Genomic DNA, 26,207 nt, shown 5'->3' on the forward strand with positions numbered 1-26,207 from the left:
TTGATAATTTCAATGTTTACATGAAGCAGTTCTGTTCTATGAAAGACAAATGTTACATTTCAACATTATTTGTAATTTAGTACAGATCTTTTTGTCTTGATTGTTCTAAGGGGAATATTACGTTAGTAACAATGTCGTCAAGTTTGTGGTTAACTGTCTGGCAAGCCTATGGTCTTCATAATAATATTCTAATAGTTCTTTATCTTACTTCTACTATCTTCAGATTTAGTAAGAAATGTTTATATATATCATGTATGAAATACCATGGTCAGTGTGGGTGAGGGGCTCAACAACATAGACAGAATAATTAACAGATGTTAATTTTGCATCCGCCATTATTAAAGATTCTGTTTTGTATTGTAGGGGAGGGGGTGCTTTTGCCCTTTCACCGTTGTTCTTAAGTGTTCTGAAATAATGTCATCATCGTGTACCAGCTTTTGAGAGGGCAAGGCCATTTTTAGTTAGCAAAGGGCACTTCCATTGGAAAGTCTATGGGGAACTTTTGAAGGGGCACCAAGGCCAAGATCAGGGGCATCAAAGGCTGTGGCCTCCCTGTGTAATTAAAGGCCTGTATGTACTTGCAATGTTTGTCACATGGCAATTAATGTTGTACAGTTATACAAGTCATCTGATAAACCTTCATACAATCTCATCTACGTTGGTTTGTATTTTGGTTGAACTTTGTTCGAGTTCATATCTGGAAACAAAAATTTGATTTCTGAAAGGAGTTACACTGGAAAAAGTTTTCTAATTTAGACTAGCCGTGTATATGTAACTGGTATTGAAATATATATTTTTGTTGATTAACACAACTTTATTCTAAGGCGTTTTCTTTTTACTAATGCTTATTATACTACGAGTTCAGAAATATATGTTACCCTGGTAACAGGTTGATATTTTTGTACAATGTGTTTTAGTAAGTGATTTTTCCTGTTAAATAAATAAATTCCAAAATATTGATGCAATAAAATACATAAATGGCATACAAAGTTATTTTGTCAAACTATTAGTTATTGTTTTATTATTATTACTAAAAAAAACACATAACACAATTGGCAACATTGTCTGCATGCTTTAAAAACATATATATATTGAAAGTAAAACAGTGAAGCCTTTTTGTAGTCTAGATTTACCACAAAAATCTTTGCAATTCATTTCCACTTTTCAAAAGAAAAGCTTGAAAATACTACAGCTATTTGGTTGTTCAAGTTGTCAAGACTCAACTTTTTTAGCCTCGTGAACTAATTATGGTCAAGAGAGGGCGCTATAACACATAATTGAAAGAAAAATTCTCTGACGATGACCGGAAGCTCTGTTATTTATTTTTGTGAACAAAAGAGGAAAACATCAACATGGACGCCTGTCTAAGCGTCCAAAAAGAAGTGGATAAAGTACTCGGAAAATTCGATGGAATCAAGGCTCACTCACAGCGCACACTGGAAGAACTAATCGACAGTTTGAACAACATCAGGCATGAGTTGTCAAGTGGTAAGGTTTATTCCCAAAGGATTTGCGAAGTTGTGTTAGGATTTTCATTTAACAATGCAGCTGCATCAGTAACGTGATAAAATGATGTTGGATATAAAATTAAAAATACTTTGGGAAATTCAATTGACATATCCGACTGCCACATTTTCACTCATTTTTTTAAAAATTCACTTAAATGAGATAGGGCCTATTGATTTTTAGGGAACAAAGGTGAAAATGTGGCAGTCAGAGTCGGATGAATTTTCCATTATTCATAGGGGAAGGGAAGGTATCATTATCGAATTCGGGTCATCTCGTACCCAAGTCAACTCGTACCCAAGTCAACTCGTACCCAAGTCAACTCGTACCCAGGTCAACTCGTACCCAGGTCAACTCGTACCCAGGTCAACTCGTACCCAAGTCAACTCGTACCCAAGTCAACTCGTACCCAAGTCAACTCGTACCCAAGTCAACTCGTACCCAATTTTTTTTTTCTCTGTCGGCAAAAATACCGATAAACATATTTATATTGATAATATTATAATGAATAGGGTAGATGGCCTTAGCTTTCGATCCAATCTGGACATGTAAATAAAATAAAAAATATAAAAATAACACTGCTCATACTTTTTGTGGGAAAGTCAAATAAAAGTGTGAGTAGAGTAAAATATTCAGAAGCTAGTGAAGCGTGCAAAATAAACCAAAAATATTATTCAATGACTACTTACCAAATTTAATTACATTTTTGTCCTAAGGCATTATGGCTACTTACTATATTAGAATCCAGAGATATCATAAGGCATGAAAGTAAAACACCCCCACCCCCTTGAAGTACACACACTTCATAACAATCCATTTTCCCCCATTTCAGACCAGTAATGTTTGGTTTCAGGAGATAAGAAACCAATCTGTGATATTTTCTCTTTAATGTAGACTTAATATTTATTACGCTTATCGGAATTTATAACAGTTAGTTGCGATAACGTAACCCTCCTCCCGACGGCCGCCTGGCCGGAGGTTTACGAGATCGGTTTGAGCGGCAAATGACAATCTGGTCCAACATGTATAATTTTGACAGAGTCTGCTCAGCCACGACCTGTACTTCCAGGCAGTTATTGAGTTAATCACAAGTTTACTAAATTTTGCTTGAACCACAAAATGGGTAAAGAAATATCTCTAGTATTATAAGACTGTTTCTAACACCATTATTTAAATCTTAGATTTGAGTGTAATGCTGTAGTGTTATATCTTTTTTAGCCGAACAACACAGTGAACGCAACAGAGTACATCAGCTGATCCTTAACTCCGCTCAAAACAGAACGAAAGACATCTTGACCAGAGTGAGCAATGAACACAAAGACATCCACAGCAGCGTCTCCAAAGTAGGCAAAGCCATTGATAAGGTGAGTGCATCAGTGTAATAGTCACCCCTTTACTTACAATGTATTTATACTAATGATGTCTTTGTTTACATTAGCTTTGTCAAATCAATTGATGTACAATGGTTTAACATCAAACATCCAACCTAGTGTGGCCAGACATGGCCCAGATCAGAAATCATCTAGCCTGGTGATGACAGACTTGTCCCAGATTAAACATCAATTAACCAGGTGATGCCAGATCTGGCCCAGATCAAACATCATCTAACATGGTGTGGCCATACCTGGCCCAGATCAGATATCATCTGACCTGTTGTGGTCAGACCTGGCCCAGATCTACTATGATCGGGCCCAGACATTGCCAGGGTTTGCCCTGACGTACATTGTAGCTGGGTTGAGTCACAATTTCCGTGACTCGGAGTTGACATTATTACTTTGTCATAATGTGTTAATTATTTAGTTTGCGGTAACACCATGTGTGTGTCTACAGTACTTGCCAAGTAGTTTTTTGTTCTTTAGAGAACTGTCTTGCTATATTTTCTACTACCGCTGAATAGATTTTCAGATTTTTCTGGTGTCTTCTCAGTTCTGAAAAGAACTTTCCTGCTTTTTCACTAATACCTGGGCAGAAGGTAGAAAATCAGCTACATGTACTTTAGGTTATAAGTTTATTCGTTATTAACTTCACTACCATGGAGTGAGGTCTTAATTAGTCTCATAATGTGATGTTTTGGATGTTATAGAATTATCTGTACAAAACTTATTCTTGATTTTATTATTTAGAATTTTGTAAGTGATCTGATCCAGTTGAATGCAGAGCAGACGTTTGAGTCCCCAGAGAGAATGCACCTTCTGAATGAAGTCATATGTGAACATTTCTTACGCCAAGGGATGTTAGACATCGCAGAGAATCTCACAGAGGTTAGTATATAATGGAGACAAGTCTGAACAACCTTTGTTTACTATTGCTGGGATGCCACGCTGTATACTTAAATCATGCTGGTGACATGCCTGATGTTTCACGGAGGCACCTAAAGGCAATTGCCTCCATGCTCTTAGGTCAGTGCCTTGGTGCCCTCGAAATGCTTCAGTAGAAAATTACAATTACCTCATAGGGTGCCCTTTCAAAAACAAACCCTACAGGCCTGTGATGATTTGATTAGGTTCTCCTTGAACTGGGGTGTCTTGGCCAAGTGGTCTACATGTAGTTCACCGGACCCAAGCTGCATAAGATCTGATACCCATGTTCATTTTTTAAATCATGGCTTAGACTTCAGCTGTGGCTGAGACACCCTCCAGCTAATTGTGGTGTTTTGTGGCTTAGTAGTTTAGTTCACTGGACCCAAGCTCTGGTGTTGTCAGCAGCAGAGTGTGGGTTCGAATCCCGGTCATGACACTTGTGTCCTTGAGCAAGGCACTGAACCATAATTGCTTCGTAAAAAGTTGGGGAGGTAGTGCATGAATTCTGCTCTACCAACCAGGCTCCTAGTGGATGATATCCATGCCTACATCCTTGTAGACTGTGAAGGGGGTAACCCTGTTTCAGCTTCTGCCAGGAGTAACTTGCAACGTGTCCCTGGTGGTTTGGGTCGATAGCCCGAATCATTTAAGAGTAGCACTCACCTTGAAGTGGCTGTCGGGGGACTTGTAATGTTAGGTTATCTCACCTAAAGAAACTATAATAGTATACAAAAAAACATGAGATTGTTACACTATTTTCTCCACTTAGATTCCATGGTAAACCAATGGGAGATTGTTGTTCTATTCAATTTCAAGATTCAGCGACTCAGAGATGATTCTTTTTGTGTTTGTTTTCAGGAGGCTGGTTTAGATATGTTAGATTCGGCAAAAGAACCCTTCCTCGAGATCAACCAAATTCTAGAAGCCCTTAAACAGAAAGACCTCCAGCCAGCATTAATGTAAGTTGTCTACAACCATTTATGTACATTTCAATCCCTTGTTATCTCACGCCTAAATTATATTCTTGAAGGGGGCACAGACATTTTGTTCTAGTAAGGGGCACTGTGGAAAATGTAAATTTGTTTTAAAACTTTGCAGAGGGTATAACAGCAGAAGCACTGGGCAACGCGGCACTTGCTGTGGGTGCCATGGGTTATTTAGAGGACTGTTGATAAATTTGTGTCATTCCTGACTGGCTCCAGCACATTCATTGTTCTCTTTTTCCCCCAAGATTTCCAAAAGGATCAAAACCTTTTGCAAAAATGTTGCAAAGAATCAGTGATAATAATAATACTGGGATATCACCTTCCGATTGGCGAACTAAAGTGCACAGTTTTTGTTTCCTGCAAGGTATTTGGAGCTATGTTTTTTTGAAGTATGAGACCATCCTTTTCATAGCATCATTTAATGGTTTACAAGGTGCTGTGGCGCTTTATGCTGCCAATCAAACCAGGAACAACACTAGGGTGAACCAGACAATATAAGATTAAGGTGATTAATAGTTTGTAGAATTGGTCTTTGGAAAAAAGCTTTCTGTTGGGTAAAATGTTTGCTTCATGCTTGAGTGGTCAGTTACCAGTGGTTGTTTATTCCAATGATTTGGTACCAAGAGGGTGAAATATACAGCAAATTCGGACACCCAACTTCCAGCTCTTTGCAAACACTTTAATACCTGCATGACAGGAAAATACTCATATTTACTATCAATTTTATTTGTTTGTCCTTTTAACAAAATATTTTCCTTTTATGGCGTTTGCAGTTGGGCTTCAAGACATCGGGAACAGTTACAAGCCATGAACAGTTCGTTAGAATTTAAGCTTCATCGGTTACGTTTCATTGAGCTGGTCTGCCAGGGCGGAGTCAAGCAACAAGAAGCCCTGGCGTTCGCTAGGAACTTCTCCCTGTTTGCGCAGGGTCACACTAAAGGTAAATTCAGTACCAGACTAAAATTCAAAAAAATATGCTACTTTCAAATCAACCAAGAGTTTGACTTTATTCTTTTTCCCACTTTCTGTCTTACCATTGAGGTTTGAGACACTTCTGAATCGTGTTCAAACTCAAGTTCTGCTGTCTGTAAAATTCTTGTTTGGTAATTTCTCAAAAAATAAATGACCAAAATAACTTACTTAGTAAGAAGCACCGCAGCTTTTGTTTCTTTATAACATTTTGAGAAACTATGTCTTTATAAGGAATGTGTTTAGAAGAGAAAGGGGTTCAATCTGAGAAGTGTTTCTCAGATTGTTTTTTGCACTTACTGATTGTTCTTCTCGTGTGGACATAACCACTCCAGATTGTCAGCAATATATCAAAAATGCTACTACCTTTTGAAATGAAATTTTCAAAGGTTAGTTGTATTGTATATAATAATAATAACAATTGTGGCTTCTTATATAGCACACATATCCGTCACTCAGTGACGCTCCTGGCGCTGTAACATACGGTATTTCCTGCAAGATGTGGGACTATGTTTGAATTATGAGACCTAATTCTGATAGCACAATTTGCTGCTGATTTGAGCGAACCCCTTCGCTTTATATCTACATTCACATGGGATTAAAGGAATCAAACGGTTCCACTAATCAAACGGTTGCCTTTAAAGTAGATCATAATATCCCCTGATTTATTTTCTTTCTTGATAACATTTCAGAATTTCAAGTTTTGATGGGAAGTCTCCTGTACATTCGGCAAGGCCTAGAGCATACGCCTTACTCTCATCTTCTAGATCCCATTCAATGGGATGACATCTCTGATGTCTTCACCCAAGATGCCTGCTCCCTGCTGGGGTTGTCTGTAGAAAGCCCTCTAACTGTCAGGTAAAGCTGGGCTCATATGCTGTTGCATGGCTGTTCCGAGTCAAAACAGCCTAACTCAAACATTGACATTTTGTACATAGATATATCTATTACATGTATGCTGTTCAGAGAGATGTGCTGTTTTGCCATGAAAACAAGGATGAAAGTGTAAAAAAAGCCGAGATAGTACCTATTCTGCAGCACGACACTGGTTGGGGGATGACGGCTGCGCAAAAGTTTGTTTATGTTAGGCGATGGGGTCTGAAAATAAAAGGACTCTCACGGATTGAGACTTGAGTCAAGTCTAGATCTGACGTAAAACCATTGGCCTTTGATGTTCTGAGTTGCGCATAAAAAGAACCCAGTTATTTGTGAAGGAAAGGAGGCCCTTGTAGAGAAACAACAATAAGTTTGTATTTATTAAAAGCATTAGTCCCTAGTCCTTGGTTAGAGACCTTCCTGAACCCTCCATTATTCTCCATGAATGTGTGATAAGATTCCAGAGGCTCACCCAGGTCAGCCCCAAGTGCCCTGCTTGTGGAGTGGGTCACTTTGGGGCTGGCACCAGGTGCATGACGTCACCACGAGAGGGTGAGTGTGATTGTTCGATTAGCTCTTGTCAGGGGCTCGTCCGAGTGAGTACCGCTGGGTCGACAAAGGGAAGCTAAACGAACACACCCATAGCTATAGTGTCCATCATATCTCTAAATGGCTTACCTTCTTCAACATCAGCCAAACTAAGGAATTTTGGAGGATGAGTGGAAGTCTGACATTGATTTTGTTTTGTTGATTCTTTACAGCATATCAGCAGGTTGTGTAGCTCTTCCAGCCCTTCTCAACATAAGACAGGTCATGCAGCAACGGCAATGTCAGGTGGTGTGGAGTGCTAAGGATGAATTACCGGTTAGTAGCTAGGAGCCAAGTTAGGAGGGGCAACCCTTGAAGTCAGTTATCAATCAACTATTTACCAAAAAAGATATTTCCAAATCTGTTTTTTTTTTTTGGTGAGCGTTTAGGCCAAGATTCCCAAGATTTTTAATGATTTCAGGACTTTATTAAAACCTTGAAATTTTCTTGAAAGCGGTAAAGCTGTCTCTAAAGAGAGAAAGAAACAATTCGCAAGACAATCAGAGCATACTGATCGAAACGTCGAGTTGAAACCAAGGGTTCTTTTCAGAACCACCCCAACTCAAAAGAGATTTACACCATGGTGCTACCGCAAACCTTTCCATATCGTATTTCCACCATGCAAAGTTTCAAATCCTACTAATTGTGTCTAAACCTGTAGTTGTGTTTTTCTGGTGATGCACAGAGTCTGTCAACTCCCAAACACATCTGGGAGGGAGTCGTTGGGTCTAGTAAAGAGGACTCATGCCCCAAAGCCATTTTTAAGGGATTTTGAGATTCATCGAACCCTGGTTCCAAATAGTTCATATTTTATTAACAAAATTTGACTTGGTTAGAAGTACAGTCTTAACTTTGAGAATTATTTCACTGCGAAGTAATGTGTAAATTTTGCAAACTTACTGGCTGTCAGACAAACAATCCACCACTTTCGTGATCTCCAGATGGATGCGCCAAACCGCACTTGTACTACAGTCAATACATGGGAGTAAACCAACTTCAACATGTACACATGGAAGTGAAATTTGACACTTTTGTCTGAGATCTGTGTACTTAGCTGGAAGTGTCGTGGCCGAGCGGTTAAGAGCACCGAATTCAAACTCTGGTGTTTCTGATCAGCAGAGTGTGGGTTCGAATCCCCAGCCGTGACACTGTGTCCTTGAGCAAGACACTTTACCATTGCTTCGTCGTTCGGATGGGACGTAAAGCCGTTGGTCCCATGTGTTGTGTAACGCATGTAAAAGAACCCAGTGCACTTATTGAAAAGAGTAGGGGTTCGCCCCGGTGTTCCTGGTTGTGGCTGCTTAATGCGCCGTAGCACCTTGTAAACCCTTATAAGGTGCTAAATAATTGGGTCTCAGAATTCATCACTGCAATAACCTATCTTTCTGAAAGTTTGTATATACTCAGCGCCTTGAGTACCTTGTTTGGTAGATACGTGCGCTATATAAGACTTCGATATATATATATATTAGCCTCTATTTGTAGCATTGATGCTGATTACTATTCGGTCAGTATTGACTTGATACTAATCATATCTTGATTTGATTTCTCCCAGATTGAGGTTGATCTAGGGGAGGCCCATCGATATCATTCCATCTTTGCGTGTCCGATCCTACGGCAACAGACGTCTGATACCAACCCTCCAGTCAAGCTTGCTTGTGGGCATGCCATCTCAAGAGACTCACTCAATAAACTGACCAACGGAAACAAGTAAGTTGCTCTTTCTAGTTTCCATGGTACCATGGTATTAATACATACATACATATCAGCATTTATATGAGGCTCCTTTTTCCCAAGGTTACAAAGCGCCTACAGAAGATGCAACAAAGAAGTCCAAACTCAAGATGTTCCAATGAAAAGTAAAGTAAAAGAGTCAAGTATTTCTGTACAAATGAGTCTTAAGTAGTTTCTTGAATTATTGAAATGAAGTTGCATGGCGAAGATGTGATGGTAATTAGTTTCATAGATTTGGAGCGCTAGCAGAAAATGCACGCGAACCAGCTCTGGATACGGTGCGATGTACAGCCAAGAGGTTCTCTGAGGAAGAGCGTGGGGAACGCGGTGGGACATACGGTTGTAGCATGTAAGATATGTATGATGGTGACTGGTGAGCAAGGAATTCGAAGACATGTAGACAAAGTTGTTTGAAGTCAATTCTGTTTGTGATGGGCGGCCAGTGCAATTTTTTGAAGTAGTGGTATAATAGTATATTATATACGGGCCATGAGTTCAACCATGGTATAACCATGATAAAATACCATAATACAGCCATGATGCTGTACCATGGAATAGCACAGGAGTGGTTTGGGAGAAAATGTTGGAGAAAGGTTGGGAATAAAAATTGATATTTTTTTTCATACCAATTTACTTCAAAGTGAAATGATTCTCAAAATCCTTTAACTATTGAAAGTTGCTGTACTTCTAACCAAATACATTTTCATTGCCATTAATTATTGGAGTGATTACAGATACCTTCCCTTTAAGATTAATCCAGGATTCATGTTTTATTTAAAATAATAAAATAAAATAATAAAAATAGGAAAACTTGTTATGCGCACGTATCCACCCTGCTGGGTGTTCAAGGCGCAGTAAAACCAAAAACAAACAAAACAAAGAAGAGGTCCAGATCATGGCGCAGCTGAAGAAAAAGACCTGTCACCCCACGAGTGTCGAGACTTGGGGAGCCTTGCCATTAAGAGCTTTGTGGACAATGAGCATTAGCTTGAAGATGATTCGTTGAGAGATAGGGAGCCAGTGTAGTTGTTTCAGAATAAAAATAGTAAGACTTGTTATGCGCACGTATCCACCCTGATGGGTGTTCAAGGCGTAGTAAAACCAAAAACAAACAAAACAAAGAAAATAACAAAACTAGTCCTTTAAAACCTGTGTCATAAGATAAGTTTTGAGAAGAGATTTGAATGTTGTGGTACAAAGACAAGATCTAAGATTAAGTGGAAGAGAGGTCCAGATCATGGCGCAGCTGAAGAAAAGACCTGTCACCCCACGAGTGTCGAGATTTGGGGAGCCTTGCTATTAAGAGCTTTGTTGACAATGAGCATTAGCTTGAAGATGATTCGTTGAGAGATAGGGAGCCAGTGTAGTTGTTTCAGAATGGGGGTGATAGAACAGGATTTCTAAGACAGTGTCACAATGCGGGCAGCGGTATTTTGGAGGCGTTGAAGACGGGAAATCTGGTTATTAGAAAGACTGTAGAGAAGAGCATTGCCGTTGTCAAGGCAAAATGAAACAAATGCATGAATGACCTTTTCAGTGGCACTTTTGTCCAAGTACTTGCAAATCTTACCAATATTCCTGATGTAGTATGATGACAGACAAACAATGTTGTTGATGTGTGGTTGTCATCGATGAATCAAAAATAACCCCTAAGTTCCGAGCTTTCAGCGAGGGAGCTATCCGAGCATCACCGATGGAGATGTATGGCACTGAAACCCATGTCAACTGTTGACGTGACCCAAAAAGAAGGAACTCTGTCTTATCATCATTTAACTTTGGGAAGTTTTGTTGTGTCCAACGTCGAATCCCTTGGATGCATTTCTCAAGTCTTACAATAGATGCATTGGCGTTTTCTTGAGAAGATTTTTAAGATTATGTAAAGCTGAGTGTCCTCTGCGTAGACATGGTAAGACAGATTAAATTTCAGGATGATGACACGAATCGGTAAAGTGTACAGTGTAAACCACTGCGGGCCGAATACGATTTTGATAAAGAGAACTTGTTTTGTTTTCTTCAGGATAAAGTGTCCATACTGTCCCATTGAGTCAACACCAGCAGAATCAAAGCAACTCTATCTCTAGACTGTAATGCCATCAAAGATGACAACATTACTGACTGGAGATCTCAAGACTGCAGTGGCAGCGAACTTCACTCATCTGCAAATCGGAAACCTAAAGACATCTTGGCTTGAATTTAGGGGAAAATTACTCAAGACTGCAGGGCTTGAAGCTCAAAATCTTTACTGGACCTTAATTTATTTTACAATACCAGAATTAAAATGAGTTGAAACAAGCACCAAGAACAGAGCCCTGTTATTCTCGAGGCCTGTCTTTGGCTCATCAATGATATTCATGACTGTGATCTATCTCAACAATGTCAAGTTTAGAAAATAGTCATTAACAAAGTGGATTTCGTGTTCCTGTGGTCATGTTATGATACTGAATAATAAAAACACAGGAACAGGTCAACAGGCTAATATCTGGACCCAAATTCATAGAGCTTGTTAAGCAACAAAATCTTGCTGATCAATTTTTGGCTTAGCGTAAATGAGCAGGATACCAGTCACAAATCATACATGTGGAATGGTAATTTGGCTGGTTTCCTTATTGTGGTAACGTATCATTTATTTAGTTTAAAATCAAGTTTAATGTTTTCTTCTCATCTTTTCAGAAAATGAAGACATGTCTGTAAATAGTTCAAAACCAACTCATTTATCTTGTGTTGATGTATGTTAAGTTACACATTGCTTTTTATTTACACCCTTGTCTTAAATAACACCAGTTTCCAAGCACAATCACTACCTCTACATCATGTGGGAAATGGGTTTTTATAAATTAAATGTAAATAGGGGAGGTATTTGGGGTTTTCACAAGCAAAGAATAAAGCCATCCTCAGGACAACCTTGCAACACAGAACAGTTGGCGACTGACTTTTCAGGAGGATGCTGCGCCTGAGGTTAACATCGTTCAGGACAAGTCGTCGTATGTTAATGACCTCAGATGTTAAGACGATCAGAGTCGTATGATTGAAACTTTGACGATCAGAGTCATTCACGGTTTTGTCAAGGTGATCCTTGTTTTAGGACTTTCACTCGATGTTTTTTCAGTTTAAATTAATTGAGCGTAATTTTTTCTGCTCAATGCCGACGGTTCAGTCGCAGCGCAAGCAAACTAACCTGAGGATGGTTTAAGATTAACTGTATATAAAATCTCAGCAATGTTACAGTTGAAGGGAGGACTCGAGTACGTTTAGGTATAAGTTGTGCTGTGTAACACTTTCAAAACGAGTGTTAGAGGCTTTAGTCCGAACATCTGATGCCGCACATTGAGGCTTATGACTGATGCCAAATACCAAACCTGGCAGTCTCCTGCCAGCAATTTGACCTTGCATGGCTTAGCCCTGTGTTTGTAACTTTGCAAATTTCTTGTAAATACTTGGTCATGGTAGGACAAATCAAATAATTATAGTAAGTGTATTATTTATGAAGTGAATTTTGTAACATTGTATTTTGTACATAAATTATTTCCTTACACATAACATTTTAGCAAAGCTCAGCATACAGATTGAATTCACTTCAAATCTTTAGCAGGCCTTACTAACTAACCCACAGCACCCACAGCAGTTGTCGTGGTGCCCTGTGATTTTGCTGTGGTGCCCTCTGCAAGGTTCCAATACAAACTAACATTTTCCCTTCAAAAGTGAAGTTCATGGCCTGTTTCGGCATATCTCAACTCAACAAATTTGTTAAAAAGCGTAATAATGTAAGAAAATCTGTAAAACCTTTCTGTTTTTCAATTGCTAGCATGTTTTGGGGCTTCATTTCTTGAGATGCTTACAGGTTGTGTGCGTTAGTGGGTACAATAGACTTTAAGTAAAGATACGTTTTAAGGCTATGGGAAAAATACTTTGTAAGTAAGGTTTGTGATGACACCATGTAAAATCTTTTTGATGGCTCCGAGAAGAGCCAGATTGTTCTGCTTGGCATTTCGATCGGTGTGCTCCGACAGAATGCTGGACTCTGCTGTGTGTGAGCCTGGAGATTTTTATATGATGTAATCGCAAACCTTACTTACTAAGAACTTTAAGTACTGGTATGTATTGATTGTGTGATGCATTAACTAAAGCGCCAACATGTACATGTATATTATGGCTTTGGGGGGGGGGCAAACGTTTGCCAACCAGTCTTAAACAGCCTGTCTTTATCAGCCAGTTAATGTTAGGTAAACATGGCTTCAAAACCCAAGTCTTATGTCATGGAGCTATTCGCCTAGAAATAAATTGCCTAACGCTCTCAGAAGAGTACAAGAGAAAAAACACCAAATCAGGAGGAAATAATTGTAAATTGCTACGTATTTAATTTTTGAATAAATGAGGTTGTTGAAATAGACAAGGTAATTTACAAATGAATTAAGATGGTCTCAGATTGTTTTTTTTATCTTAAAGCAAGAGTAAAATCAAAATGCAAGTTAATTTGAATAAGTCCTTGCCACCCAACATTAATCAATGTCCTATATCACTCTTCCTTGACCTTTTGGTCTTTGTATCGCTGGAAAAAGTATGGCTTGGTGCATGTAACATGTAGCATTAAGATGATAAATAACAATTTATACACACAGGTACATGTAACACTCAAACCTGTTGACTATTTTTAATTGCCATCAAGAACTTTCCTGTCCTTTGAAACAAAGATTTGTATTTTGCTGCATTCATGACAACAAATTATCACAAACCATGTGCAGACTTTTAACATAGATTTTTTGGAACTGGCACAACTGTAAAAAAAATTTTTTTTTCACAGAGCTGCCTACTCAAAACAATTGTTAGCATAAAACTTACTTGGTAACAAGCAATGGAGAGCTGTTGATAGTAAAAACATTGTGAGAAACAGCTCCCTCTGAAGTAACGCAAATTTTTGAGAAAGAGGTAATTTCTCACTCAAATATTAAAAGACTTTATGCCTGAGGTCCTTTTTAGGCATCTGAAAGCACACAAATTTGTGCAACAAGGTTTGTTTTTTTATTATTCTCTTACAACCTCGACGACCAATTGAGTTCAAATTTTCACAGGAGGTTTGATATTTGATGCTGATGTTGGGGTACATCAAGGGAGAATACTGGTCTTTGACAATTTCCAAAGATGTCTAGTGACTTTAAAGACACTGGACACTATTGGTAATTGTCAAAGACCAGTCTTCTCACTGGGTGTATCTCAACATATGCATAAAATAACAAACCTGTGAAAATTTGAGCTCAATCGGTCATCGAAGTTGCGAGATATTAATGAAAGAAAAATCACCCTTGTCACACGAAGTTGTGTGCTATAGGATGCTTGATTTCAAGACCTCAAATTCTAAATCTGAGGTCTTGAAATTAAACTCGTGGAAAATTACTTCTTTCTCGAAAACTGTGTCACTTCAGAGGGAGCCGTTTCTCACAATATTTTATACTATCAACCTCTCCCCATTACTTGTTACCAAGTAAGGTTTTATGCTAATAATTATTTTGAGTAATTACCAATAGTGTCCACTGCCTTTAAATAGCAATAATCACAATATAATTTCAATTCATGTCTTCAAAATCAGGGATAAGTAGAGGTGACAGTGGAGGTAGAGATTCACTGGGAGGGGTCCCAATGAAGCCTTCCATCAAAGAGAAAGGGGTATCCAGGGTGGCTCTGTAATGTTCCCCATCTCTGATGACCGTCTGAGCTCTAGACTCCTCCAGCTCACGCGTCAGGTCTTTGACTGTGGCTTTCAGTTTCTGGTTTTCATTCTCGCAGCTGTCCAACACCTGGAAGAGTTTGACCAAGTGGTTCCGAAGCTCTTCATTCTGGGTCAGGAGCTCCTCAAAGACTGTCCGTTCGGTTTTGGGTACTTTACGCCCAACTGGATTCGCGCTCAGGACTGAGGGACCATTGTCTGATGGCTCGTTGTTATCGGGATGCCTTTGACCCAGGCTTAATGTCTTCATAGCTGTCAGGAGTTGGGATACTCTGTAGCCTGGCTGTTCATCTTTGACAATAAAATGTTGGCGAACTAAAGTGAGGAGAGAGTCGGTCTCGTCTGAGCTGAATCTGGACTCCAGGCTATCCATCCTTAGCCTGGTATCTTCCTCTTCTACATGTACTTGTGAAGCTTCACAAGCTAGGTCTGGTTCCAGGCTATGGGTTTCTTCAGTGTCAGTCAGGAACTGCCCGTTCCAGACTGTGGTGACCATGTCTTGTTTTCTGTTTCCCCATTGCTGCCGCTTCCTGACAATCTGAGGTTGCTTCAGTAGATTATCGAGTTGAAGTCGAAGAGATAAAATGGCGGATGGGTCTTGGGTATGTTTCATTGCCTCTGACAGGTTTTCTAAAATAAAAACAAAGACATGTGACGTCATACACAAACTTGATTATGAGCTACAATTATTTCAAAACCACCCGACTGAATGCAACTAAACGATCAGCTGCGGAACATAAGGTCATTACAGGTACTAGAGTTTCCTTCCATGGCCTAACAATTCGTCTTTAAGAAGGGATTTAGGCCATTTTCAATTAAAAGTCTGTGAAACTGTGAAGGGGCACAAAGGCCAGGACCGGGTAACAGAAGCAATGGCCGTATTGTAATTTCAGGGCCGGTCACTCCAAGCCACAGATATCTCCGCAACCAGGGCTATGTAAAATTCCTGCGCCAGCTCTAAGAAAAGTGATGAATGCTTTGTACAGCTCGACCAGTCATGGTTTATGCATACCTGCAGCTTGGTTGTAGCATATCACAGCTTGATCATAACGTCCTGATAGTAACATTCTCTCAGCTTGTCTCTCCATCTGATGTGCCTGTTGGGTTAGACAAAGCAAAAAGCAATTATCACTGTTTATCAACAGTGAAATATTACGTATGTACACGGCAAATACTGCCATTTCATATGGACAATAACCCAAGACTTTCAGAACCCATTATTCACTGAAAGTGAAATACTTCCAGTGTTGATTTACTCTATGTGCAGGATTGTGAACAACTTGGTTATTATCCCACACAAATTTCTGACACCAACCGTTTCTCAGAGGGGTAATTCTTTCACCAGGACAGTGGTTTTGGAGTTAATTAACGGCGGATAAATTGGTGGCGATGTCCGGAAGATTATCCCTTTCCCAATAGCATATGGAACAATATTTCGGACTACCTACATCTGCACAACTCTTGTTAATGTTAGTTTTAAGCAGGATGTACAGTCAGTCCAGCTCCACTACATTTAGGTCAGTCTGAGCCGCACTCTATGTTCACTGTTCACCCACCTGCACTGTCTGTATTCATAATCAAAGCATAGGCTTTACTCGACCTTACCCGATTAAGTGGCGAGTCTGGATCCATTCTGATGTTTGTTTCATCTTTATTAATCATAATACTATTGTACCTATGTCAATTCAAAAGGGGAATACACCACCATGGACGATTTTTGTTATGTTTACTTGCTTGAGCTCGATCGCGATCGATCGAAGTAAAGATCATCTGCTGTGTATATTTGAAAAGGGCGCCCTCTCTTGGCGACTTTCGCGTTTTTATTTTATTCTAATTATAAATACCGCCACCGCCGACGGAGATTAGGATTAGGGCAGAAGTTGGTTGGTTTTGCTCTGGTTGGTTTGAGCATGGAGGAAGGAAATAAGAGCAGGTGGATTCCCAATAAATAGCTAAATAAAGAAGGTCCACAGAAAAAGAAAACTGATGCATAGTGTTAATCTTTTCACGAACTTAATTTGTTTCTTGGTTGTGTTGTTATTATGGGAAATTTCCTTATGTAAGTGGCATCACCACTTTTTGTGCCTAGGCTTAAACGCTTGCATAACCTAATTGCTAGCGCTATGAAATTTGCATAATTTAACCTATACATAGGATAGCCTTTGCACTACCATTCCAATCGGCGTGTAAGAGTGCAATGACGCGTAACGACAGGACAGCTGATAACATCATTATTTATCTTCAATGACAACAAGTTGGGGACATATCTCGACTAAACGTGGACAGAGACGGATTGTAAAACCAGCAGTGTTATTCCACAGTGTGGCCATTAAACTTCATAGGAAGTCAACAAAACCTATCGGCCTCAATATTATTTGCAACACTTCTGAGAGGTGAGTTACATTGCAAGAAGTTTACAGAGTAAGCATGCTCTATTGTTTAGCAAATAACTGTTCATGATTTGGTAGCAAAAGCAGCTAGAATATAAAATTAAAAACATAGGCAACCTAGCGCGTAATGTCCCTTCCTCCTGGCATCCCTCTTGAGTGCAGTGAGTAAACATTAGGACGTTCCAAAGGTGTGTTGATTATTATTTTGTTGGTCAATAAAATTAATACATTCCTTTCAACGACCACGCCCCTCGTTTATTGAATATGTTGCACGTGTCCTGTTTCACCCGTAGGCCTACTATGCCATTGCAATGCTGTAGGCTTCAGTGTACTTTGACCTACATAACAAAGCAATTTATTTTTTGATGGGGCCGAACTCTAGCTATATATTGTGATTTCGTGACAGTTTTCCATGTTTGGGAATTATTTTGAACGTGTTAGTTTGCAAAGTAAATGGAAAGCTACGCAATTTCGAAGCAAATGTGTGTGGATCATTGTAATCTACTTTAAAAATATATTTCTAATAATCATATGCATTAACAGACGGTTACAAACGCTTTTCAAAGACCAACTCGACCGATCCATGATCCAAGGCAACGTGTTCTTTTAATAGTTATGCTATGATTAGTAACAGGATTAAAGTCTGCTGATAAACAATGTTTATCTCGTAGTATAAATGAAGTGGACTGATCCATATACAAATACAAATTTAGAACCGGGGAGGGACAGGGCGGACCCCCCCCCCACCAACGAGATAAAAACATGCACAAATTAATTGCTTAGTCACTAAACAAATCATATAAGACACAAGGTCGTCACTATGTCCTAATACGAATTCGCAATTTTAAAGAAGTTCACGACTCCAGATGAACATGTAGGCCTACTTGTTTTCCCTTGACGGTAGCGATCTTCGATTCTTCACACAAATAAGTCAAGTCAAATTGTATAAAAGTATTTAAAAAAAATCACAATTGTAGCATCTAAATGTATTTTATTTTTAGTTGTGTGCCCTCAAAATAATGGATGCCGTTCACTTTGCAACGTTGTGACGTTATGAACGGAGGTGCATGGCCGAAGTTGTTAAATACCATTTTGTATTGATTTGGTAGTTGCTAAAAAAACAAAGTTGGCACTTATAATCCCATTAGATCAGAACGATCGTACATTTACTGTTTTTTAAAGTATAAATGGGCCGGATAGAGAGAATCATTGTGCATAATTAATTACCAATGATGCTTCGAAATTATATGTTTCATGATTGTAAATTTGTATGCATTATGGGAAAGCTCCATTAAGTTTCGCCAAAAAACTTACATCATTTTCATTAGTGGGTGTGTTTGAATTGAATTACTTGTGTCATTTACCTCGGGCTGTATCAATCAAAAAACACTTTGAAAAGGAACTACAGGTGTTAGTTGTCAGATGAAAAGGATGTTATAGCCTCTTTTTGTAGCGGAGCTTTCCCGTAATGTTTTTTCGTTCTCCTTTTCTATACACAGTGTGGTTTGGACTGTAATTATTGCCATCTCCTTTTGCCAATTGATATAAACTACGAGGCGTCTCTTGACAATGTCTGGCTCACAGATGAAACAAAATGGTGAACATGTTCCAAAGGTAAATCAAATCATTTTTAATTACAATTTGACCATTTTATCTTATCAGTTTCTCTTCCAATCGCTGGCGCAGTAAATAAGGTCGTTTACAGCAATTTCATATTACGTAATGATCAGACAGGTGTTAAATGAAAATTGTCTCTGAATAAATCAAAATCCACAAATGAACGTTTTCTTAGAAAATGGATGTTACTTTGTACCAAACAGTTACATTGAAGACCACTCTTGATCTATGAAAGATCCATTAAAGGCAGTGGACACTTGGTAATTACTCAAAATAATTGTGAGAATCGGCTCCCTCTGAAGTGCCATAGTTTTTGAGAAAGAAGTAATTTTCCACGAATTTGATTTCTAGACCTCATATTTAGAACTTGAAGTCTCGAAATCAACCATCTAAACGCACACAACTTCGTGTGACAATGATGTTTTTTCTTTCACTATTATCTCGCAAGTTCGATGACCGATTGAGCTCAAATTTTCACAGGTTTGTTATTTTATGCATATGTTGAGATACACGGACTTTGAAGACTAGTCTTTGACAATATTACCAATAGTGTCCACTGCCTTCAACCGGGAGCTCACAAGTATATAAAACCAAAAAGATATTCATACAAATTCCACTTACTTCTGAGCCGATGATATATGATTGCTTGAAGAAAGAAATAAGCTTTGTCTGATTTTGTTGCGCAGGAAGTAACCGCTATTCTGGATGCATTACATCTAACAGACGAAGTTCAGCATGAACTCATAGCAGTTTGCCAGCGCTCTTTTGATTTAGGACTACAGCCAGAGACACACGAAGACGCAGCGGTCAAGATGCTCATATCTCATGTGCGATTAATGCCCAATGGCACAGGTCAGTAATACAGACATGAGCAACAGGCAACCTCGTGCCCAGGCAGGAACTGAAAACCCAAATCCACATGCAAGTCTCTGGTAGGAATCGAACCGGGGCCCACAGATATGAAAAGCAGCAGGGACATAATCCACTGAGCCAACCTGACTGCTTTATAATTACACTTATTCAATACATCTTGTTTACATAATTAAATATTCATAACGCATGGGCCAATTTTTTTAAAACATTTTACAGAGAGGGGTAACTATTTAGCCCTGGACATGGGAGGAACTAATTTCCGTGTCTTGCTGACCAAATTCACTGGTGAAGGTATAGAGGTTGCTGCAGTTGAGAAGTATCACCTACCGCATGACGTCAGAACTGGAACTTCAGATCAGGTTAGCATGAGGCCGGTAACTGTCAAAGTGTGACGTCAGATGTTCGAGCTAACCCGTGTAAAACCTACAGACCAGATTACATAAAATCACTTGATTTGGTTTATAATAATATGTCTATCGTTTAGTTCATATAAAAGTTAACAACTCTTTCTAATTTAAGTAAATATTTTCAAATACTGTCTGTAAAGAGCAGAATTCTGCTCTTCTGCGCCATTTTTCGGCATATTTTTCTGTGCCATTTTTCGGCACTTCTTTCTCTTCCGTTGGCCGTACGCACACTACATTTGGCCCCTGACACGCTGTAACGAATGCTTCACCCATCGCTCTCTTCACCAGAATTACACAATTTAATGGGGTAGCCTACCTGGGAGAGCTTAAGTAACCTGCAATGGACTGTCACCCTATCCAAATGAAATATCAATATTCCCATTCGATTAATGCCAATGAAACCACACCAGCCTGGTGAGCCATGTTGGCTTTGGACTGACTACTTTTTTGTCCACCCATCCATTGAAGTAACTCAAACAATCTTTGATTTTATTTTGGTCACCCTGGACAGTTTTTCGACTACATTGCAGACAAGCTGGATCACTTTATTAAGACGCACTTTGCCAAATGTGAATCTGTGACCTTCCCACTGAGTTTTACGTTTTCTTTTCCCATGGAGCAACGCCGATTGGATTCAGGTGAGTTACAAACTGGCATCATTGGTTTTGGGGACATCATTCCACGAAACATGCTGTCTTAAAACATTTTGGAGAAACAGTGGTAAGCGGTAGCACATTGTTTGGTTGACTATTATCTCGTCAAATAATATTCCAGCACTCTGATTGGGACCTATATTTACAGGGGTTGAATACGTTTGGTTATCACTCCTAAAGTTAATAGCAATAAAGAACAGCAGCGTCTTATGTCGTCAAGCATTTTGAGAACCATTTCTCTTCAATGTAGAGTGTTTATGGTAAAATATATCAGTCCCCCCGCCCGCTCCTCAGTTTAATGTGTGTTCACAGCTTAGTTTCATTGTATATCTACTGTATGGATTAAAACAATCGAACTAATACAAAAACAAAGGTATGAGAAAAGTACAATCATTTTAATTGAACTATATTTTACTTCAATCGACTAAAACACAAGTCCGGTTTGTACCTATTTGTTCTTCTTTTTATAAAGCCGATTTGCTGATCTGGACCAAGGATTTTGCCGTAGATGGCGTCGTTGGGAAAGACGTAGTTGCACTACTACAGAAGGCAATAGCTAAAAAGGTTCAAACATTTACGTTCTTTTGTTTTTGCTTTAATCACTAAATCACCTTCATCGCCGTCTTTGTTTATACACGAAGATGACTTTGTAAAAATCTAACAGTTTACCCGATCTGTACATTCTTCCTTGCCCAAATTCATTTGTCATTATTTTCATGCAGGTCGTAGTTTTGTCGCAAAATGATCTCTTTGTTTTCCTATTCTTACTTTGTCAAACTTTAGTTGCCGTTATGTGAGACATTCTTTTGTCTTTTGTTGTAACTACTAACCGTTAAGAAGTTACTTTAAAATAAAGTCAGCTCATTTTGTCCGATCTTGAAAACAGAGCCTGAAGCTTCGCACTGTTGCTCTGTTAAATGATACAGTTGGAGTCCTTATGGCTGGGGCGTACTATGACAATGACTGTAAGATTGGCCTTATTGTAGGTGAGTATCACAGACCCTTAGCCCCACCTTGGCATCAGCCCAGGCTAGCTCCCAACCTTGGACATCAGCCCAGACTAGCTCCCAACCTTGGACATCAGCCCAGACTAGCTCCCAACCTTGGACATCAGCCCAGACTAGCTCCCAACCTTGGACATCAGCCCAGACTAGCTCCCAACCTTGGACATCAACCTTGGACTAGCTCCCAATGTTTAAATGTAAAGACATAATCTTTAACATGAGTGTAACATTAAAACTGAATAGAACTTCTTTTTCATCGCAGGAACCGGTTACAATGCAGCATACGTCGCGCCATTGAGTGAAGTGACAAGGTGGACAGGGGACAATGACGAACCACAACAAGTCGTCATTGATACCGAGTGTGGTGCCTTTGGTGACGATGGCTCCCTCGACTTCATGAGGGCAGAGTTTGATTTCGACCTGGACAGCCAGACTTTAAATAAGAGAAACCAAATGTTAGTGTCTCTATATTCTATTATATATGCATCAAGGTGACTCGACGAACTCTTTTTATATTGGGAGTTTATTTCAGAATTAACAACTTAACGCACGGTCATAATGAAGCCGATTTTAGCCTACTTTTTACAATGCCACAATGCTATATACGACCGATATTTTAAATGTAGCATATATATACCGTAATTGTCTTAAGGTAAAAGGTAGGCCTTTGACGAAGCAAAGTAGAGGAAATAAAATATAACAATTGGTTTGTATATGATTTGAGGCATTACATGGTGAGGTATCAATGTATTAGTTTGCGATGTACCTAATACTTATAGCTTTGCTGTGCAGATTTGTTATTTAAGAATTCAGATTGCTTGTTTGATAACATCTTATTTTTATAGGGTTTCTCTTAACAAAGGTGAAATAATTGTGCCACTTATGCCTTTGTTTCTATACCATAGGTCATTCGGTTAGGTGAGCAGTTCTTATGCAAATATGTTAACAATGTACTTTTCGATTACAACAAGACAATGCTTTGCAAATGAATGAACAGATGTGGTGGGACAATCATAATGTATTAAATTATCTTTTCTGTTAGATACGAGAAGATGTTTTCCGGCAAGTACATGGGAGAAGTTGCACGTCTCATTCTAATTAAACTAGCTCAACAAGGGGTTTTATTTGAAGGCAAGGTACCAGACACATTGCAACAACAATGGGTATTCACAACGTTATTCGTCTCGGAAATCGTGGAAGGGTAGGTAGCCTATGGGCCTTTTCGAAACCGATGTTTTTTGGAAATGATCTAATATTGTGCATAGGTCAGCCTATCCCACCGCAGCGCCTTTTGGACAAGGCGTTGGGACCATCGAAGTACGTTTCTTGCTTGTACAGGAGGAGCTTGCTCCACAGCAAGGGGTTGGATGCTTTGTTTTATCTGGTGGATGTGTAAGGCAAAATCTATTTGTAAACCAATGAGAACGAGGTTGCATAATCCCCCATCTTAGGTCTCTTTTAGGTAAAACAAAATGGGGCCTTGAAATGTTAACTTTGTTTTGTTTGTGCAGGGATTCTGGTGTTCAGCATTCTCAATCTCAGCGTATTCTAAAATCCATGGGCGTTGACAATCCGTCTACAGTTGACTGCAAACTCGTGTACAAAATCTGCTGCAAACTTACCGAACGCGGCGCCATTTTGGTTGCCGCAGCCATTGCTGCCCTGCTGATCCGCGTCAAGAAGAGTCCCGTCTGCGGTATCGGCGTGGACGGCAGTTTGTTTAACGAGTTCCCGACATTCCGGAACACGATGGTAAAGAAATTGGAGGAGCTGTCGCCGGAGTACAAAGCGAGATTTCTGGCGGTTGACGATGGCAGTGGGATCGGCGCAGCTGTTGTGGCTGCGACCGTTAGCAGGCAGAGCAACAAGTAAATGTATAACAAACATAAACGTCTACAAGTAATTGAAATTAAACATTTCATGTAAACTAAAAAGGGCCCAATTTCAACGAGTTGCAATAATCACTAAGTATTATTTAAGCAATTTTACCTGATTAGTACTATAGGTTACCAGTCATGAACATTACATGGCATTTTCGCTGGTTTCCCTCTTCTTGGCGGTTAAGCGGTTATATCCAGTTATATAAGCTTATACAACGTATTCATCAGTTGAACTCAGTTGAGTTCCCGACGTTCAGGAACATTTAAGAAGTTGACCGAGCTGTCGCCGGAGTACAAGGCGAGATTCATGGCGGTTGACGATGACAGTGATGGGATAGGTACAGCTGTGGTGGCGGCCACAGTTTGGGCGGCCACAGTTTGAGGCAGCCACTGTGGCGGCCACAGTTTGGGCGGCCACGGTTTGAGGCGGCCACTGTGGCGGCCACAGTTTGTATTCAAATTTTGTATTCAATTAGTCATTCAAATCCAAATTCCCAATAGGGGCTATTTTCCCTTCGTGGCATAAAACAGCTGGATTTTCGTAGACATCTTAAAACGCAACAAACTTTTTAATCGAAAATGTAACTGGTTAGTTTTATTGTATTCATCTACATGTACAAAGATAAACTTTGCCGATGTCACAGTGTAACTCTAACAATCTCACTGTTTCCACACAACAGACAGAACTTTAACCTTAAAAATGTCACTAAGACTTTCAGATAGTACAATTCCTAGGGCCTATTTATATCATTCAAGGTTTGTTTGACGTTTGTCTATGTATGAACAACTAATCTGCCCATTTCCTCGAATCTTGTTTTTTTTTTTACTGCTACCCGGGGGGGGGGGGGTGTGATGGAGAAAAAGTTCGCAAAATTGCCCATGTCCCTTCTTTCGAAAGGCATCATACAAACCTTCCGGTGCTTATCTGCACCAAAATTAATGAGGACACAATACAAATCAATTGTGAGCGCGCAAGATGGCAGCCTTATTTTCTTGCTAACATGTGAAATACATTTACACCTTAGCAATTTTGTTTGCTACAGTAAGCACCATTATGTGATTACCATTAAGCAGCTCTATGAAATTGGGCTTAGGTGTGCTTGAAAGTGACGTCAGTATAGACTTCATTTTTGAACTGATTTTGAATATGGGATATTACCCAAAAAATTAAGATTATCATAAAATCAGTTTATCAAATTTACCCAAAGCTGGCGTCACTCTCAAGGTGTGCTCTATACCGACCACACTTGCAAGCAGAAACTTGAACTATAAGAAATTGAACCATTACTTATTTTTTGATCGCGTCCATTCTACACATACGCGTTACTCAAGTTTAATATAAAAAGAGTAAATAAAGTAAACACATATATTTATTTCTAATAAAATAGCATGATAGTAAATGTGTTGTCGTATTGCTGTGTTTGGTAATGATGTACGCAGGCATTATATAAGGCGTACGCCATAAAACTGTGTTTTGTATTAATTTTGTCTCTTCTGCTGTGTTCGTTCCAGTACGTAGAAAAACAACCTTAAGGACGGCTTGCCAGCAGGTTGGATGGCTTAATCTTATTACATAACCATTATCATTTTTGGCGGTGGAATTTTTATGGATGTTATAAAATGTAGGTGTTGCTGGGGGCCCGTCATCCCGGCTGTTATATCATGATATTTGTAATCCGATAACAATCAGCGTTGTACCAACTGTCAATAATCGGGTGCAAGGATGACCTCGTCAGCTCAGGGGTGAAACTTTTGGAATGGACGCAGTTTATGGTATGATAGGACTCAGGAGTCACTGAAGTAGGCCTTTAGCGGACATCGTACGATCGAGAGCCCAGTGTGACACTGATTCTGTCCTTTAGCGGATATCGTACAATCGAGAGGCCAATGTGACACTGATTCTGTCCACTGAAAGTCTCTTGAACCATGGAGGTAGAAAACTCTTCTGCTCAATTTAATATAGGGGGGTGGTCCTTGGCTTGTCAGGTCCCCTTCCCTCACAGGAAAACACCACTCAAAACACCAGCGTAATTTTCCAAACGTCTGCGCGCGCCACTGCATCAACAGTCTTGAAAGTTTTTCCTAAATACATCAAGTCACCAAGTCCTTTCAGTGTAACACTATTTGGATTGTATTTCTCCACAGAGTCCTCATAGTGTTACACTGAAGGGACTTGGTGACTTGATGTATTTAGGAAAAACTTTCAAGACTGTTGATGCAGTGGCGCGCGCAGACGTTTGGAAAATTACGCTGGTGTGTTTTGAGTGGTGTTTTCCTGTGAGGGAAGGGGACCTGACAAGCCCAAGGACCACCCCCCTATATTAAATTGAGCAGAAGAGTTAAGTTCTACCTCCATGGTTCAAGAGACTTTCAGTGGACAGAATCAGTGTCACATTGGCCTCTCGATTGTACGATATCCGCTAAAGGACAGAATCAGTGTCACACTGGGCTCTCGATCGTACGATGTCCGCTAAAGGCCTACTTCAGTGACTCCTGAGTCCTATCATACCATAAACTGCGTCCATTCCAAAAGTTTCACCCCTGAGCTGACGAGGTCATCCTTGCACCCGATTATTGACAGTTGGTACAACGCTGATTGTTATCGGATTACAAATATCATGATATAACAGCCGGGATGACGGGCCCCCAGCAACACCTACATTTTATAACATCCATAAAAATTCCACCGCCAAAAATGATAATGG

The 26,207-nt window shown here is 39.5% G+C and overlaps 3 protein-coding genes across 3 annotated transcripts; 2 read left to right on the plus strand and 1 right to left on the minus strand.

Annotated features, from left to right (window-relative positions):
- The first annotated feature begins 1,299 nt into the window (after nucleotides 1-1,299).
- LOC117294810 (E3 ubiquitin-protein ligase RMND5A-like) lies at nucleotides 1,300-13,366 on the plus strand. Its single transcript, XM_033777341.1, has 9 exons — nucleotides 1,300-1,488; nucleotides 2,725-2,870; nucleotides 3,630-3,767; nucleotides 4,665-4,765; nucleotides 5,566-5,732; nucleotides 6,454-6,619; nucleotides 7,399-7,501; nucleotides 8,781-8,935; nucleotides 10,977-13,366. Exons 1-9 carry the CDS (start codon nucleotides 1,353-1,355, stop codon nucleotides 11,038-11,040), a joined length of 1,176 nt encoding a protein of 391 aa, XP_033633232.1. The 5' UTR covers nucleotides 1,300-1,352; the 3' UTR covers nucleotides 11,041-13,366.
- Nucleotides 13,367-14,422: 1,056 nt separating this feature from the next.
- Nucleotides 14,423-16,448, minus strand: LOC117294947 (nuclear receptor-binding factor 2-like). Its single transcript, XM_033777504.1, has 3 exons — nucleotides 16,284-16,448; nucleotides 15,691-15,775; nucleotides 14,423-15,308 (listed from the first exon to the last, which is right to left on the minus strand). The coding sequence occupies exons 1-3, from the start codon at nucleotides 16,338-16,340 to the stop codon at nucleotides 14,518-14,520; spliced, it is 933 nt and encodes a 310-aa protein (XP_033633395.1). The 5' UTR covers nucleotides 16,341-16,448; the 3' UTR covers nucleotides 14,423-14,517.
- Nucleotides 16,449-16,889: 441 nt separating this feature from the next.
- LOC117294867 (hexokinase-2-like) lies at nucleotides 16,890-23,883 on the plus strand. Its single transcript, XM_033777409.1, has 10 exons — nucleotides 16,890-17,071; nucleotides 18,568-18,682; nucleotides 19,372-19,537; nucleotides 19,775-19,917; nucleotides 20,477-20,603; nucleotides 21,091-21,182; nucleotides 21,505-21,604; nucleotides 21,885-22,077; nucleotides 22,665-22,823; nucleotides 23,134-23,883. The coding sequence occupies exons 2-10, from the start codon at nucleotides 18,638-18,640 to the stop codon at nucleotides 23,492-23,494; spliced, it is 1,386 nt and encodes a 461-aa protein (XP_033633300.1). The 5' UTR covers nucleotides 16,890-17,071; nucleotides 18,568-18,637; the 3' UTR covers nucleotides 23,495-23,883.
- The last annotated feature ends 2,324 nt before the right edge of the window (nucleotides 23,884-26,207 follow it).

This window comes from Asterias rubens, chromosome 9, assembly GCF_902459465.1.
Source record: "Asterias rubens chromosome 9, eAstRub1.3, whole genome shotgun sequence".
Lineage (NCBI taxonomy): Eukaryota > Metazoa > Echinodermata > Asteroidea > Forcipulatida > Asteriidae > Asterias > Asterias rubens.